We start from the raw sequence: 18,133 nt of genomic DNA on the forward strand, positions 1-18,133 counted from the left end.
ATATAGGATTAAGATATAAACTAATAAGATCAGCACTAATTGAGTGATCAAGACTCTGAGATTGAAATAAAAATATATTTATTTAAGATTGAGTTAGGATCAATTAGATGCAAAACTCTTACAGCAAGATCGATTATTAAAATCAATTATTTTTAGAATAGAGCTTGGAATGAATACTGCACAAGCATTATGATGAAGTTTTGATTCCATAAAAGATAATAGCCCACCTTGATAAATCATCAGATGATGGTGAAAGCGATCTTGATTATGTAGTAATAGTTTTAGACAATAATGATTTATCATAATTATGAAGATGTTCTCAAAACTGAATCATAAAAAGTAAATTTGAGAAGATAAAATATTGATATCATGATTCCTATATCGGAGTTCAGATCATAAGAAGGGCACAAACATACTAGATTTATTGGATACTTAAATAGGCCAAAATCAATTGTCAATCAACTAACCTTAAATATAAGATGGTTAAAATTTTTCTTAGCATAATCAATATAGTCACATCATGACTAGGCTAAGAGTCTAAAGTCATATTTTCTTTATGAATAAAAGCTTCTTTTATTGAAAAATTATACCTTCCAACATAATATATTTCAAACCACAATCAACATTTTTGATCAATTTTAAATGATTCAACTATCACATTTTCATTGCGTAACTCTGATTAACATAATCTAAAATTTCTTCATGATCCCAGATTAAAATTTTACAAAATCCAAGCAAAGATTTTATTGTTATTGAATCATAATTATTCTTTGAGATAATTGCCATGTTTGTACCATTGTATGATCAAGATATTAACTTCTAAATTTGATTTGAGTCAAATCAACTCTGGATCACCTTGACAATTCAAATTAACCTTAACTTTTGACTTATTCATTATGATCTTATAAATTGCTAGAGCATCGTAATTAGAGAGACGAATCAACTTTAAAAGATTCATTCAAAACATCAGATAAAAAAAATTATTCTGGATAACTATTTATAAAATCTCTTTTCGTTACTTAGTCAAATTTTGCCATGATCACGAAGTCTCTTTTTTTACTCATAATATCCTTGAGAAATCATTTGATTATCCTATTTCTATTCTTTTTATTAACAAAATAACTAGAATCTTTCGACTCAAGATGACTTTCAATAAATTTAAGATTGCTATCACATCATATTAAATTTCTAAAATAAATCTAATGCTAACACAACATAAACTTAAAGTATATATTTTCTCTTTTATCAGCTATTCAACCTCGATGACTTCCTCAAAATTTAATCTATGTCAGTCTCCTATACTTTAATCCTGAGGATCATAATTCATATTCATAAAGAAAAACTCAAACATTGTGTAACAATTTAATCGATTTTAAACATACATAATTATTTGGAGATAATCAATCAAAGTCCTAATTCTATCCCACTCTTACTAATCTAAGTTCTTATGATCTTTAACCTAAGCTTTGATACCATTCTGTTATGCCCCAAATCCAGCATCCAGATTGAGCACGTGATGGCTGCACACTCCTTAGGACAATATCCTAAAGAATATACAAGGCTTGTCTTTTTATCAATACATAATCCTATGCTCCTCACTGCTCAGTTTCAAGCCCCGTAGTATCTGTGGATGTAAAAAAAAATAGAAAACTGGAGGTTTCAGGTGATTAGGCTCGATTACGGTAGTCGATGGTTGTCGGTGGTGAGGAAGAAGAGAGAGGGAGAGGAACTTTGATGGGAGATCAACTGAAAGGGGGTTTTAAATAGAGAAGGGGAAAAGAAGGGATAAGCTCGATTTCTCCTCGAATAAAGCGGGATCTCACTGTCATACCCCATTGAAAAACTCTTCGACATCCCTAAATGGCTTAATCTCGCCCCCCCACTATCAGGGTTTGGCAAGGGATATGGTTTCTCTCTCTCTCTCTCTCTTTTTTTTTTTTTTGTGAGAAGTCCTAGTGAACCGGGTCAATGGGACCGGTTCTCACAAGAGTTTCTTGCACGCTACATCTCTTAGTTTAGGCTTCATGAGAGGCAAGTATAGCTTGAAATTAAGTGACTTCGCTTGAGCTGCTCAATTACAAAATGAGCTGCACTAAAACTAGGCTCATGTTGCTCAAGCTTAGCTCATTTTCTCCCTTAGTTGAAAATGAAGACATTTTTTTAGGCAAGTTTAGAAAATTAAAGCTGTTAAAAGATTACTTCTTAATTAGTATAAAATTTGAAATAATCATAAATAATCATACATAAAATAAAATATAACGATTTACATGATTCAACCTTTAGTCTAATCCACAGATGAAGATGGAGAGCGATTTTACTATATTAAAAAATATAATATAAAGAAAATGAACAATAATCTTTATAATATGTGGCCACTATAGCGGCAAAAGTATTATTATAATATATAGATACTAAATTCTAAACAATGAGAAAAAACTAAAATATCTAAATGGACCAACTAAAATCAAAAGATGGGCTATATCCATACTGCAGGAGTTCCATCCCCGCACCCCGCAAAATATTTATGGTGGTATCGGATGATTAGCTGAATTATAACAAAATTCAAACCATATTTAACAAAAAGGTTTGTCCTTAAATATCCTAAAAATTCATAACAAATCAAATAAATTGCGAAAATCCCAGAATTTAGTGCACCAAATAGTTTGCCACGTCTTGATGTAACTCATGTGTGGATATTGCGTATTAGTGACATTCGTATCTAATGGCACAAAAGAATGCACCAGCCCCCATAAAAAGCTTGTTACATAAAAATAAGGAAGGAAAGAGCCTCCACTTCCACGGCACGAAAAGATCAACACCACTTTGAGCTGACCTTCTTGCGCACGAAAGCTGATTTCATCCAGGATATGGAGAGAGCGGGCGCAAATTGGCTTGATGTCCCGAGTTTTGGTCTTGCTGGCTTCAGGTAACAACACCGTCCCTTGTGTGTCCTGGTGGGACTCTGCGTACAAGGACATTATTTTTAAGTGTAAGATCCTCACACGTCTCATATTAGCTTTCAAATTCTATATCTGAGTGTGGTTTTTGGCTCTCTTTTGCTTAGTTCATGTATGTTTGATTATAGGCAATTGGATGGATCGAGATTGGTCCTCCAGTTCTAACCCCTAACTAGAGAGGATCCCATCTAAGAGCCGGGTCAGGTCTTTCACACTGTTTTGATGCTGCGAGTTTTAAAAGAGGTAGGATGTCCTTTCGTCATCTACTATGGAGATCAAATAGGGATATTTCTACCAAGGAGTTAATCAAGGACTATTCTTCTCCGTTATATTTAATGCAAAACAGTGCTAAATAGTGATCTCACACACAAAAAATAGCTTGTATGTTTTTGATTGGTACAAGCAGGCAGCCATTAGAGAAATGGAGAAGTCACACAATGTTTAGATTTCTATTTATGAGATTCATTAATGTAACCTTACTCAACTGACACCCACCATGAATGCTCTCAAAAGAATGTACGCGTATATAACAGTAAGAAAAAAAAAAAATGCCGTTTTCTCTTAAGAACAAACTGTTATAAATATGGTTTGTCTCCTCTGACCCATAAAGTATTACACCATATCCAGCAGTTTTTTTATCCCTAACAGCTCTTTGAGATCTTGGAAACGAAGCAAAAGGCCATCAGTTTGGTTTTCTTATTGGTCTTGTTTGCTTTAGGTACCGCCCTTGTCCACCAATTACAAATGCTAGTTTACTTGAAATAGGACCATTATTCTTCTTCTTGTTTTTCCTTTCGTTTTCTTTCCCTTTTTTTTTTCCTGTTTTTTTCTTTTTCTTTTTTTTTTTTTTGGGGGGGGGGGGGGGGGGGGGGGGGGGGGGTCTTCCCTTACCTCCTAACAGTCTTAGACTTCTCCGCATAGTTGTTTTGTTGCACTGATCTGTGCATGCCCACCATGCTTATTTAATTTGCAGGAGGCATGGAACTATCTTCTTATCTTATGTGCTTTCTGATGGAAAATTGTGATCCTTTTTTCATAGAAGAAGATGTTATGGTTACTTTATTTATTTTGTTCTTACTTGTTCATATATTAAATATATATTGTGGACATATCTTTCCTACATTCAAACTCTCAAGGGCGTGTCTATTAAAAGTGTTGATATTTGTTCTATTCTAATTTTGTATTAATTGCCAAATATGCAAGAATGCTAAAGATATTTGATCAATGGTTTTAGGCTGCTTTTGGTTCCGGAACAAGAAGAAAGAGAATAATGAAAGTTATGCCTATAAGTATAGTCATTCCACAAGTTATGTCTATTTTTGTTTGGATAGAATTTCTTATACTTGTTTGCATTGCAACAAGTTAAAGCAATAATGATATCTTTACCCTTATCATCCATCACTCACATAGATATATTTTTGCATGTACTTTGTTCAAAAAAATATTCCAATTAGTAGAAGCAATGGCTAAAGTAGTAATATGCATATAAAAATATAAGAATTGGACTAATGCTCATAGTCCATCTAGAAATGATAATTATTCTAGAAATGACAATTATGTTACTATAATCCTAAATTAAATTGTTAATGTGGCTTGAATTTTGGATATTTTCATAGGTTCGAATTATGACTCGATTTGAAGAGCCCGCGTTACGATTCGAATGAAATATTTTGTGAGGTCTGTGGTGGAAATGGAGGGCACAGACCGATAGCAACGCCCCCCGTGGTATAGATCAATATAAATATTATATTTTCTACCAATTTGGACAGTTTTTGTGAGAGATTTGCAGACTGGGGCTAGGGTATGGAGAGTTTTGAGTGATTGTATCTCTTTTTTCATTATAGTGAAACTTTTTTTTCGTATCTTATCCGTGGACGTAGGCTTTACAGTCGAATCACGTAAATTTTGTATCCATTTTTTTCTTTTCTTTATTTTGTGTGATTGTTTGAGTCTGTGTGTACCTTATTTTGTGCCTATTATAACAAATTGCTATCAGAGTCAGGTTGTGTGCGTGCAATTTAGGGTTCACAGATTGCATCATCTTCAACAAAGTATGAGATGGAGAAGTTTAACGGAGGATCGAGTTTTAGTTTGTGGAAGATTAAAATAAAATCTTTCTTGATTTTGCTAGGTTTATGAAAGACAGTTGAGGATAACTTTCTAGAGGATATGAACGAGGCGGACAAGGCTGATCTGAAGGAGAGAGCATTGAGTGCGATTTTCATGAGCATCACTGATAATGTTCTGTGAGAGGTTGCTGGTGAAAAATCAGTATCTGAGGCATGAAAGAAACTAGAGGAGCTATATTTCGTCAAATCGTTGATAAATCATCTCTATCTAAAGAAAAGAATGTACAATCTCAGAATGAATAAAGATACGCCCATTAAAGAAAATCTAGATGAAATTAATTCAATCATTATGGATCTGAAGAATATAGATATTGATATTGATAGTGAGGATCAGGCTTTGACTGTGTTATGTTCATTGCCACCCCATATGAGACTTTTATTGATACTTTGTTGTATGGGAAAGACAATATTTCACTGGATGATGTTAGTAATTCACTAAAATCGTAGGAGTTGAAATCTTTTTTTTTCAGATAATAGAGTTAGGTCTGAGGGAGAGGGTTTGGTGAGCAGGGAAACGACACAGTTAAGGGAGGGTTCTTCAAGCAAAAAGATATCTAAGACTGGATTAAAATCTAGAATGAAAAAGGCTAACTGTTTTGAGTGTGGGGAGCAGGGACACTACAGGAGAGATTGTCCCAAGTTGAAAAATAAAAGGGAGAAGCAACCAAAGAGTTCTGCAAATTTTGTTGATAGGTTTAATAATTTTGATGACAGTGATAGTGTTGAAAAAATTTTATCTGTGAGTTCAAATCATGGACAGAGTTCCTGGGTCCTTGATACTGGTGTTGCTTATCACATGCGCCCACACAAAAGTTGGTTTGTCACTTACAACAGATGAGTGGTAAGGTATTTCTGGAGAATGATCATGCATTACCTGTGGAGGATGTAGGTAACATCAGATTGAGGATGTTTGATGGGATTGTTAGAACTATGGAGTGTCGGCATGTTCCAAGACTGAAGAGGAATCTGATTTCTCTTGAGACACTAGACTCTCATGGATACAAATACCATGCAGAGAATGAAATTCTCAAAGTATGCAAGGGCTCTATGGTACTCATGAAAGACAGTTTGATTTCAGAATTGTATGTTCTTCAGGGAAGTACAGTTTCAAGAAAAGCTGTAATAGCATCCGAGAGCAGTAATCAGAAGCTCAATTAGCTGTGGCATTTGCATCTTGATCATATGAGTGAGAGGGGTTATTTGTATTGAGCAAGCGAGATTTGTTGGATGAACAGAAAATAGAATCTATGGATTTTTGTGAACATTGTGTGTTTGATAAGTAGACTAAGGTGAAGTTCAACAAAAGGACAGTGTACAAGACCATAGGTACAGTGGATTACATCCATTCGGATCTATGGTATCCTAATAGAATTTCTTTCTAGAACGGTGCCAGGTACTTCATGACTTTGATTGGTGATTACTCTCAGATAGTGTGGGTGTATTTTATGAAAACAAAAGATGAGGCATTTCCAACTTTTGTTAAGTGGAAGACGATGATTGAGAAATAGACAGAAAAGAAGGTCAAGCATCTTAGAACTGATAATGGGTTGAAATTTTGTAATCATGAGTTCGATGCTGTCTATAGTAATGAAGGTATAGTGAGATACCGCACTTATACTGGAACACCACAACAGAATAGTATTGCTGCTTTATGATAAAGTATGAAGCATGCTCTCACATTCAGGTTTGGAAAAAGATTTTTGGGTTGAAGCAATTAATACAGTCTGTTTCTTGGTAAATCGATCTCCATCTACAGCTATTGAGTGTAAAACTTCTTTTGAGATCTAGTCTGGATTACTTGCTGATTACTCTCAGTTGAGAGTGTTTGGTTGTCCTGCTTATGCTTATGTGAGGGATGGTAAGCTTGAGTCGAGGGTAAAAAAATACATATTTTTAGGGTAGGCATCTGGAGTGAAAGGCTATAGGTTGTGGTGCAATGATCCAAAGTCTCCAGGGTTAATAATCAGCAAAGATGTGATATTTAATGAGTCTGCTTTATTGGATAGTTAGAGGGAGAAGTCAATAGCAGAATCAGATCATGGTGTCAGAGAATAGGTGAAGCTTGAGGTTGATACTTTGGCAGTTCGGTCCAGTGATCCAGAGGATGAGGTGTAGGATCCTGATCAAGAAGAGGATGCATCTGAGCAACAGCAACAAGAGCCATATGGCATTGCAATTGGTAGAGAGAGAAGATAGATCAAACCTCCGCAGAGATATGCATATGCAGATCTAGTTGCGTATGCCTTTCTGTTGCTGAGACAGTTGATGTGCATGAATCAAAAAATTATGAAAAAGCTATTTCTTGTTCATATGCAGATTAATGGATCGATGTTATGGGTGAAGAAATTGAATCGATTTACAAAAATCAGACTTGGGAGCTTATGACTTGCCTAAGAGATAGAAAGTGATAGGCTACAAGTGGATTTTCAAGAAAAAGGAAGGCACTCCAAGGATAGAAGCACGTCGTTACAAGGCACAGTTGGTAGCTAAAAGCTTTACTCAGAGAGAGGGGATTGATTTCAATGAAGTGTTCTCTCCAGTTGTGAAGCACAATTCCATCAGTCCTTCTTGCTTTCATGATCTAGAGCTTGAGCAGTTAGATGTGAAAATAGTATTTTTGTATGGTGAGTTGGATAGGAGCAAATTTATATGAGTTAGCCTGAAGGATTTGTCATTCTAGGTATGAAAAATCACATTTGCTTGCTTAAAAAATCTTTATATGTTTTTGAAATACTCACCTAGATAGTAGTACAAAATATTTGAGACATTCATGGTTGGTAATGGCTTTATCCATAGCTCATATGATAGCTGTGTGTATCATAAAAATCTTTCAGATAATTTCTTTGTCTATTTGCTGTTGTATGTGGACAACATGCTTATCGCTGCTAAAAATATGTCACAGATTAATATACTAAAAAAATAGTTGAGTGATGAGTTTGAGATGAAAGATTTAGGTACTGTAAAGAAGATTTTGAGAATGAAGGTTACCAGGGATAGAAGTGTTGGAAAGCTTTTCTTCTCTCAGCAGACCTATATTGAGAAAATGCTTTAGTATTTCAACATGAATAATGCTAAGCCTGTAACTATTCCATTTACTATCCATTTCAAGTTATCTGCAGATATGTCACCTAAAATAAATGAGGAGATGGAGTACATATCCAGTGTTCCTTATTCGAGTGCTGTGGATAGCATCATGTATGCTATAATTTGCACTCAAACTGACATTTCACATGCAGTTAGTATTGTGAGTAGATACATGGCGTGTCCTAAAAGAGAGCACTAGCAAGCAGTGAAATGGATTCTAAGGTAAAGGGTACTACAGATGTTGGTCTAATATTCGATAAGGCCAAGATGAGTGATTCAGTTGTTGGCTATATGGATTTAGATTTTTCAGAGGACTTAGACAAGAGGAGATCTCTGACAAGTTATTTGTTTACTCTTTCTGGTAGTGCTATCAGTTGGAAGGCAACATTGCAAGCTACAGCTACTTTATCTACCACAGAGGCTGAATATATGGCTTTAGTAGTAGTAAAAGAAGCTATATGATTACAGGATTTGGTGAGTGATCTTGAATTGTTACAGAATAAGCCAATAGTATTTTGTGACAGTCAGAGTGCCATTCATTTCATAAAGAATCAGATATATCATGAGCGAACAAAATACATTGATGTCAGATATCACTTCATTCGGAATATTGTATCACAAGATACTGTAGTTGTGCAAAAATCTCTACACATGATAATCCGACGGATATGATGATTAAGACAGTTTCAGTTAGCAAGTTTAGGTATTGCCTAGACTTGGTTAGTGTTTGTAGTGCTCAGTAGCGCCCTTGCGAGGGCATTTGGCAAGACAGAGTGTTGAGATGATTTTGTTGATGATAATGAAAATTCAAGTCAAGGGAAAGAATTGTTAATATGGTTTGAATTTTGGATATTTTCATAGGCTCAAATTATGATCCAATCCGAAGAACCTGCGTTGCGACTCGAATGGAATATTTTGTGAGGTCTGTGGTAGCACGGAGGGCACGGGCCGATAGCAACGTCCCCCATGGTACGGACCAATATAAATATTATATTTTCTACCAATCTCGACAGTTTTTATGAGAGATTTGGAAAATTAGACTGGGGTTAGGGTTTGGAGAGTTCTGAGTGATTGTATCTCTCTTTTTATCGTAGAGAAATTTTTCTCTCGTGTCTTACCCGTGGACATAGGCTTTACAGCCAAATCACGTAAATTCTGCATCTATTTTTCTTCTCTTTTCTATTCTGTATGATTGTTCGAGTCTGTGTGCTTTATTTTGTGCCTGTTATGACATAAACTAATGATATATTCATCAAATGAGGTGGGTAATTAACATATTCACATTTATCACTTATATTTTTAAACTAATGACATGTTCTTCAAATGAGGTGGGTAATTGACACATTCACATTTATCACTCAGTTTTTAAATTAAAAAAATATTGGGAAGACTCAATCATATTTACCTTTATCACAATGGAAAAGGACTCAATGCTTTTATAATCCAACTAGAAATAACAATTAGCTTCTACATGGTCAAATTTTTGACAATGATCTAACTAAAGTAAAGAATACTTGTACTCCAACTCAAAACAAATTTGAAAAAAAAAAAAATTGACACATGACATCAGAACCACAAATAGCCATCAATGGTCAAAAGAAAATCACTGTGCTATTCGTCATGTGCTACTTGGAAAGCTGGTGTAGAACATGTCATAAAATCTATCTGATTAGTTTGGGTTGGGAATTATCAGATTTGTGGACGCCATTAGAACTTAATTAAATTTGAACACGTCACTTATTTAATTAGTATTTTTCATTATTATTTATACTATTTCAAAATTTTACATTTTGATATGTGGTCTTTAAATTGGTCAATGTTTACATGCGTGTATGCAAAACTATGCAACTGGGTCACCGACAGAATTTGTTTCCTTATAAATGACTGCCATTTTTATTGCAAGCGTGAAGGCTACCTGGCTGGCGAGTGCAATGATACCTGGTTTGGAAAATGCCGCTGTGTGAAGAACGTGTGTTAGCACGCTATAAAAAGCGCTCGTTTGTCACTTGTTTCAGTTGTTATACCACCAAGCTTATAAGAAAGGTTTTCTTTTGGATAATAGAAGTATTTTGCTATACAAAAATATGAGTTTGCATATAAATAATTTTGCAAAATAATGCAAAAATATGTATGTATGTATGTATGTACATGCGTGCGTACATATGTATGTACGTAGGTATATACATGCTTGGCTATACTCGAATAGATCTCCGTTCAAATCCAATTAGATTTAGATTGGATGATGAAGGGTCCCATATCAATAATTGGAGCTGTTGGATATGATTTACAATATCTAAACTACTTAAACAATGATATATGAGGACTTGTATGGATATATATTTAGTTCCACATTGACTATATATTAGATAGATTTTAGACATTTATATAGAATCAAAGAATCCAAATAATAATTTTTGGATAAAATTCTAGCTTGCTACAACTATGCACCTAAAAAAAAGCTCGTGCAGCAGTAAAAATGTTGTTAAAAGGGGCAAATCTTGTCTAGTATCTTAGATTCTTAATGTAAAAGAGTCAAGAGTATTCCAAACGAAATCTTGACATAATATTGTTAAATCCAAAACCATCATTTTCTAGCTAATATAGTACTGTCGTTGCATGCATGACATGGTTTAAGTTGCTTGGAAGTTAATCAGCACATAAATCTCAAAAGCCAATTACATGCATCATGCTCATGCCTTTTGCCATATTAGATTTTCCCTTTACAAACTATTTAGACCACATTTGTAATTTTGGAAAACACCAATTTCTTTTTGGAGAACTTAATGACCAGTCTCCGGACCGGACTCTACCAAAAGTAAAGCCATGTTGAACCTTTTTTAACTCCTGATTGCTCTAAAAGCATACACACCCGGTATGCGGAGCAACCACAAAATTGAAAGCCAGTCCATGGTCCGTTATCGTTACACTTGGGTCCATATGGAGGGACCGCGTGTTAAAATCGTCCTTCTTTTATTACATTGGATTATTTTGGAAAGATCCTGAGCCAGAAATTTTCTTCTATTATTTGAACCCAACTAGTTTCTGTGGGTGGATGAGCCAGTATATATGGCTACTGATCTAAAACTCAGGTTCTTACACATGTTCCTGGGAATCTTCAAATGGATATCGACATCGGCTATCTACATCCTCCAGAAATCCTCTCCAAGTGCTATCAACCATGCGTGAGAGAATCTACTGTACCACTCAGGGAATGGTATGGTGGGAAAGAAAAAAGAAAAAATCCTTCATCCTCCAATCCATTCTATGAACACAGGCCATAGACAACTAAACTGATGCAGCAAAAAAACCACCAAAGTAACTAGTTCTTGTTGGTGAAAGCTAAGTGAGGAACCAAGAATGGAGGGAAAGGCTTACAATGATTGGCATGGCATTCTTGCTGTCACTCTTTCTTGCTTCAGGTGATTGCTTTTTTATGTTGATGTTATCGCATATAACCCAAGGCCAGGTAGCTACATGAATTTTTATCTTTAAATCCAACTTCTATGATACGTACAAAGCAAAGGTTGGCATGGTGTCCATTTGAATCTAGTAGACTCAGGCAATAGCTAGAAAGGTAATTGATTAGAAATGAAAGAAGAGGAAAGTAAAACTATTATAATGCAAGTAATATCGCCCGTATATCACTTATTTGATAGTTGGCAGTTTGTTCTTTTTTTCTCTCATTATATATATATATATATATATATATATATATATATATATATATATATATGAAACAATACTCTGTGAAGAAGTATTAGAGTGTTACCAACTCAGCTTCTCAAAGAATTTTGCTATACCACCTGGAGTTGTTGTATTCTTTTACATTTATTGTCACTAATTCTAAATTAATTATTCAATTTTTTCAGTTGAGAACTCGAAGGTTGTTTGTTTATTAATATTTATATTCCACCAAAAATATATATTAACTTTCATTTAATAGATGTATGACGCTTCCTCCTCATATATAAGTTGTGAAATTATTCTTTCTTACTCATTGTTGTATCTGAATAATTAAAAATAGAACAGCAATATCTGAAAAGTTATTTTCGTATATCTAGCTCCGTACAGCGTGCGGATCTTCAACTAGTTTATATAAGAATGGAGCAATTCGATACATAGTTTTTAATACATCTTCTCTTTTGTCTGCATGCACATATGTATAGAGATGGTGAGAAGTCAAGATGATTGCGGGGAGACGAGGAGCCTAATATACAAATTAAGGACCGTGTGTTATTGATTTCCCCTGCTCCATTGGGGCCAACTTGAGGGCCAGAAGAAAGGTAAGTGCGAGGGAGGAATCTTCTTTCTTAAGGACTGCATGTGTATGGACGGCTGTGGGATCCCACCAACTCCACCTGCTGATAAAGCCTTCCCACCCTCACCTCCTGCTGATGAACCCTTCCCACACTCACCTTCTGGTGAACCAATTGCACCCTCACCGGATGAACCCATCACACCTCCTCGCGTTAATCCATCCCACCGTCACCTTCTGGCAAGTGAAGATTAGAATGCAGTACTAAGGAAAGCACTTTCCACAAGGAGGAAGGATGTTTATCAAAAACTAATATTTATAAGGTGGATGTAATTGAAACTTGATTTACATAATAAAGAATATTGAAGAGAAGCTCAGCTGCTGTTTTTTGGGTTTTTCTAATTTAGCTATTCTAGTTGTTATGAACATTTATCTAAAATAGAGGCTTAGCTTGTATGGAGTACTCCGTTCTCTATTCTCTGTGTAAATACTAATATTAATGATACCGAGTAATATTAATAGCTCAGCCATCATTAAAATAATAGTTGGGAGATTGATAGCGGCACTAGTGACAGGAGATTTTGATAAAAAGATTGTTATGTTTTACCCCCGCCCAAAAAGAAAAAGAAAAAAAAGGAGATTCTTGTATAGAGTTCTTCCTACGCTAAATGGACGTGGACATTAATAATAGGAGCTTCTATTTGACCATTATTAAAACTCAATTCTTAATTTGCAACAAAAATTTGACTATTGAAATTTCTATTTATCATAATTTATTATATTATTATATTATATTATAAGAATTAGAAAAAAAAGAAAACAATACTATCATCACCTCGAGAGGCTCAGTATTCTTGGGAATAATGATAATTAAGAGTATTTTCACGGAGGGCTTAACTTGCATAGAATTCTCTACTTGCTGCGTGAACACCAGCATGTGAGAATACGTACATACATATAATTGGGATCCGAACGGCCTTTGAATCCCGGATGACTCAGAAACGGCAAGTGGCGACCGCGCAACCCATGCAAAAAATGCAGCCTCCACGTACGTACATGCATGAAGGACATCTGCCATGCAGCGGCCACAAACAAACAAACAAACTCTCCTCTCCAAAGTCACCATAAATAGTCGTAAACCCCTTGCTTCCCAAGCCAAGACCCTATAGATTAGTTGAGAAGCCTCTGCAAGCAAAGTGCTAGGGATGGAGAGAAATCATGTGCCTACAGGATTGGTGTTCTTGCTGCTAATATTGTTTACCTCAGGTAAAGCACATATTTGCATGTATTACAACAAATATATACCTCCTTGCGTTGGGAGTAGGTATGCAGTTTCTCCCTTCTTTGGAGAGTACTGTATCATTCAAAGCGGAACACACATGCAATGAGTGACATGCCACACCTTGCTTCTGCTAATAATGGACCATATAAATAACGAGAACACCTTGAATTTGGATGGTCACACAATTCTGGGTACCACAATTAAATTACGTGTCTTGCAATATATCTGTTTTCTCCACCGAATTAATTAACTATGTTATGTTCTTTATTGTGTGCTTGACATTTGATGCGTGCATGCCTGTAGAGATGATGACAATTGCCAGTGCAAGGCTGTGCGAGTCGCAAAGCCACACGTACAGGGGAACGTGCACCAACAACCATAACTGCGCCATCGTATGCCAAAGAGAGGGCAGGGGATTCACTGGTGGCAGGTGCAGGGGATTCTGGCGAAGATGCTACTGTACCAAGATATGTTAGATGGTGCATCTCACGCTAGCATCAAAGCTTTTCTGCGTCGGTCTGCTTAATTTATAAGATAGGATATTATGCAAGTGAGAAAATTATTCTCGTTGGTCGTTCTTGTCTGGGATATGCTATGAGGTTTCTAGTTTTTGAGTATTCCTATCTGGGATAGGGTATATTGTAAGAATATTACTTTGGATTGTTTAATTTCTGCCTCCTGATATGTAAGAAAAAAATCTCTACAGATTTTTTCTTTCTTCTTATAGGTTTCGGGTCGGTCCATTTCCAAGCCATTTCTGGTATTTATGGACGTAAGTCTAGCCTAGCTGGCCCCTAATCCTTTCATTTAACTCGTTATATTACTAGCCTCAAGTCTACATTACTTCTATAAACTTTAGGTATCTAATTGTAAAAAAAAAAACAACTAAGACAAATCAAAGAGAAGAGTTCGATAATGGAGAAAATAGTACTCTCTCCTTTTACTAGGACATGAAAAAAGAGTTTATGTATGAGTTACAGAAACCATACGGTGGAGCTACCACGAGGGCCAAAAAAAAAAAAAAAAAGCTATCACCGACACCTATACGACCAATTTTTACAACTGTAAAGATATGTTGATCATGCCATGCCCACTGCACAAATACTACCAAAAAAAAAAAAAAAATACTGGACCATGAGATGGCATCCATCCATTTAGCAAGTCCACTGGCGACAGATCCAATCAATTAATATTTGTTGTGGGGAAATAGGACTCCTCTTTAATTTATGACAGGGTGGACACCGCAATTAACTTGGCCTGCATGTTGGATTATTTTAAACTTATCATTAAATGACTTTGAAAAACTAAAAGACCTCTTGGAAAACTAAAGGGTCTCTTGAAAATCTGAAAGGCCTCCTTATAAAAAGGAATAGGCTTCTTGATAGATGAAAAGTTAAATACATAGAATTCTGAAAATGCTTCTTAGTATTCCATACATGAATTAAATGCTATGTAATATAAAAAGGCATCTAGGCATCTATAAATAGGTAGGTGATTTGTCCATTGTGGTGTGTGAAGCAAGTATTCTTCTTGTCATCTTTTCACCATAAGAAAAGAGTGTTTATTATTTTTATATTTGAGATTCTTCAATTCTATCATTTGGTATCAGAGCCTTGTCTTGTTGAGAAGACTGATCCTAAGAGAAATGCCTAGTGATGGTGTGCAAATGCAAATCCCAAAGCTTACTAAGGAGAACTTTGGGAATTGGTGTATCCAGATGAAGTCATTGTTTGGCTCACAAGATTTATGGGAGATCGTTAATGATTGCTACACCGAGCCTACACCAGATCAAGAGAGAGGGTATAATCAAAATCAAAAGGAGGCTTTGAGGGTTACAAGGAGGAGAGACAAGAAAGCTTTGTTTCAATTGTATCAAGCCTTGGATGAGGTGACATTTGAAAGAATTACTGAGGCAACTTCTGCAAAGCAAGCATGGGATATTCTCTCCATCATATTTAAAGGAGAAGAAAAAGTGAAGCGAATCCGACTACAACAACTACGAGGAGAATTTGAAGTCGCCACCATGAAGGAGACGGAGAATATCTTCAACTACTTTTCTCGAATATTGGTTATCGTAAACCAATTGAAGAGGAATGGAGAGAAAATAGATGATGTTCGAGTGGTAGAGAAGATACTTCGGTCTTTGACACCGAGGTTTGAGCATATTGTTGTCGCTATTGAAGAAGCTAATGATGTGGATACTCTATCCATCAATGCGTTGATGGGTAAACTTCAAGTCCATGAACAAAAGAAGCAAAATAAAATTGAAGCAGCTAATACAGAGCAAATACTTCAATCAAAGGTAGAGGCCAAAGATCAAAAAGGAAAGGATCAAGGGCAATCTCAAGCATTTCGAGATGCTAGTAGCAACATAAGAGGTGGTGGCAACAACTACCGTGGTCGTGGTCGAGGCCGTAGTCATGATCGAGGAGGCTACAATGGTGGAAGAGGCCGAACTCCAAATTTCAACAATGGAAGAGGTGGTAGAAGAGGTGAACATGATTGAGGTAGAAGATTAAATGGAGGTCGTGACCAAGCAAGATCCAATGTTCAATGCTATAATTGCCACAAATATGGGCATTATAGCTATGAGTGTTGGAACAATGAGCAAAGCAACTACTCCGAATCCAAAAACCAAGAAGGAGTGCCAACTCTTCTTTTGGCATGCCAACAAAATGGAGACTTGAAGAATGTGTGGTTTCTTGACTCAGGAGCCACAAACCACATGTGTGAAAGAAAAGACCTATTCGTGGAGTTGCAAGAAGGGGTGCATGGTGATGTGAAGTTTGGGGATTTCTCCAAAGTTTCCATCAAAAGAAGAGGCAAGATCATGATTCAACAAAAGAATGGTACGTCTGATTTTATTTTCAATGTATATTATGTGCCAAACTTGAAGAGTAATATTCTAAGTATTGGCCAACTTTTGGAGAAGGGTTATATAATTCATATGAAAGGGTCATCACTAATCTTAAGAGATTGGAATGGGAAGCTGATTGCTTGTGTCCAGATGGCGAAGAACAGGATGTTTCCTCTTCTCTTGAAGACAGATTCTCAAAATTGCTTGCAAGTGGATATCAAGAACCCTTCTTGGCTTTGGCATCTCAGGCTTGGACATTTAAATTTTGGAAGTTTGAAATTGCTATCTAAAGATGGTATGGTGAAAGGTCTTCCGTATATATATTATCCAAATGAAGTTTGTGAAAAGTGCACACTAGCAAAGCATACAAGAGCTCCCTTCAAAGGTGGAAAGTCTTGGAAAGCAATGAGACCATTGCAGTTGGTGCATACTGATATATGCGGCCCTCTTCCAGAATCTCATGGTGGTAACAAATATTTTATAACATTTGTTGATGATTTTAGTAGAATGTTGTGGGTTTATTTTCTTAAAGAAAAGTCGGCTGCACTCTCTACATTTAAAAATTTTAAATCTTTAGTTGAAAAAGAATGTAACTATAAAGTACAAATTTTGAGATCCGATAGAGGCGGAGAATACATGTCAAATGCTTTCAGAAACTATTGTGATGAAGAAGGAGTTCGACATCAATTCACTACTCCGTACTCTCCACAACAAAATAGAGTAGCCGAAAGGAAGAATCGGACCATCCTTGACATGACAAGAAGTATGTTGAAAGAGAAGAACCTTCCCGAGTAATTTTGGGCTGAAGCGATGGCATGTGCAGCCTATCTCATCAACCGAAGTCCGACAAAGTTCATCAAAGGAATGACACCAAAGGAAGCTTGGAGTGGCTACAAGCCAGGAGTGAGGCACTTGAAGATTTTTGGGAGCATTGCTTATGCCCAAGTGCCACAACAGAAGAGAAAAAAGCTTGATAATCGAAGCCAAAAGTGCATCTTCATAGGATACAGTGAGCAATCCAAAGCCTACAAGTTGTATGATCCAACGGCAAATAAGACAATCATCAGTCGAGATGTGGTCTTCAAGGAAGATGATGTATGGGATTGGAGTGGCACAGATTCTCATACCAAATATGTACCACTTCATAATGAAGCTGAGGAGAACATAGAAGTGGAGGCTGCCCAACCAATATTATCACCAGCAGGATCATCTCCACCACCACAAGCTACACCGACTTCTTCAAGTCATTCTATATCAACAAGAAGTCATGGAAGAAAATTTAGAAGTCTTAATGATCTTTATGATGAAACAGAAGCAGTTGAACAAGTTGATTTATATTATTTATTTGCTGATGTTGAATCTCTAACATTTGATGAAGCAGTGCAGAAAGCTGAATGGAGAAAGGCAATGAAGGAGGAGATCCATGCCCTAGAGAAAAATAATACATGGGAGTTAACTATACTTCCAAAAGGACAAAAGGCGATAGACGTTAAGTCGGTGTACAAAGTGAAGCACACTGCTAATGGAGAAGTAGAAAGATACAAAGCTCGTCTTGTTGCCAAAGGCTAC

At 36.1% G+C, this 18,133-nt stretch overlaps 2 protein-coding genes across 2 annotated transcripts; both read left to right on the forward strand.

Moving 5' to 3' along the window:
• Positions 1–13,551: 13,551 nt before the first annotated feature.
• On the forward strand, positions 13,552–14,431 carry LOC105039686 (defensin-like protein 1). Its single transcript, XM_019848280.2, has 2 exons — positions 13,552–13,691; positions 14,011–14,431. Exons 1-2 carry the CDS (start codon positions 13,631–13,633, stop codon positions 14,181–14,183), a joined length of 234 nt encoding a protein of 77 aa, XP_019703839.1. The 5' UTR covers positions 13,552–13,630; the 3' UTR covers positions 14,184–14,431.
• A 722-nt stretch (positions 14,432–15,153) lies between these two features.
• LOC140854855 (uncharacterized) lies at positions 15,154–17,209 on the forward strand. Its single transcript, XM_073250903.1, has one exon. The coding sequence runs from the start codon at positions 15,353–15,355 to the stop codon at positions 16,211–16,213; it is 861 nt and encodes a 286-aa protein (XP_073107004.1). The 5' UTR covers positions 15,154–15,352; the 3' UTR covers positions 16,214–17,209.
• Positions 17,210–18,133: the final 924 nt, after the last annotated feature.

This window comes from Elaeis guineensis, chromosome 1 (assembly GCF_000442705.2).
Source record: "Elaeis guineensis isolate ETL-2024a chromosome 1, EG11, whole genome shotgun sequence".
NCBI classification, from domain to species: Eukaryota; Viridiplantae; Streptophyta; class Magnoliopsida; order Arecales; family Arecaceae; genus Elaeis; species Elaeis guineensis.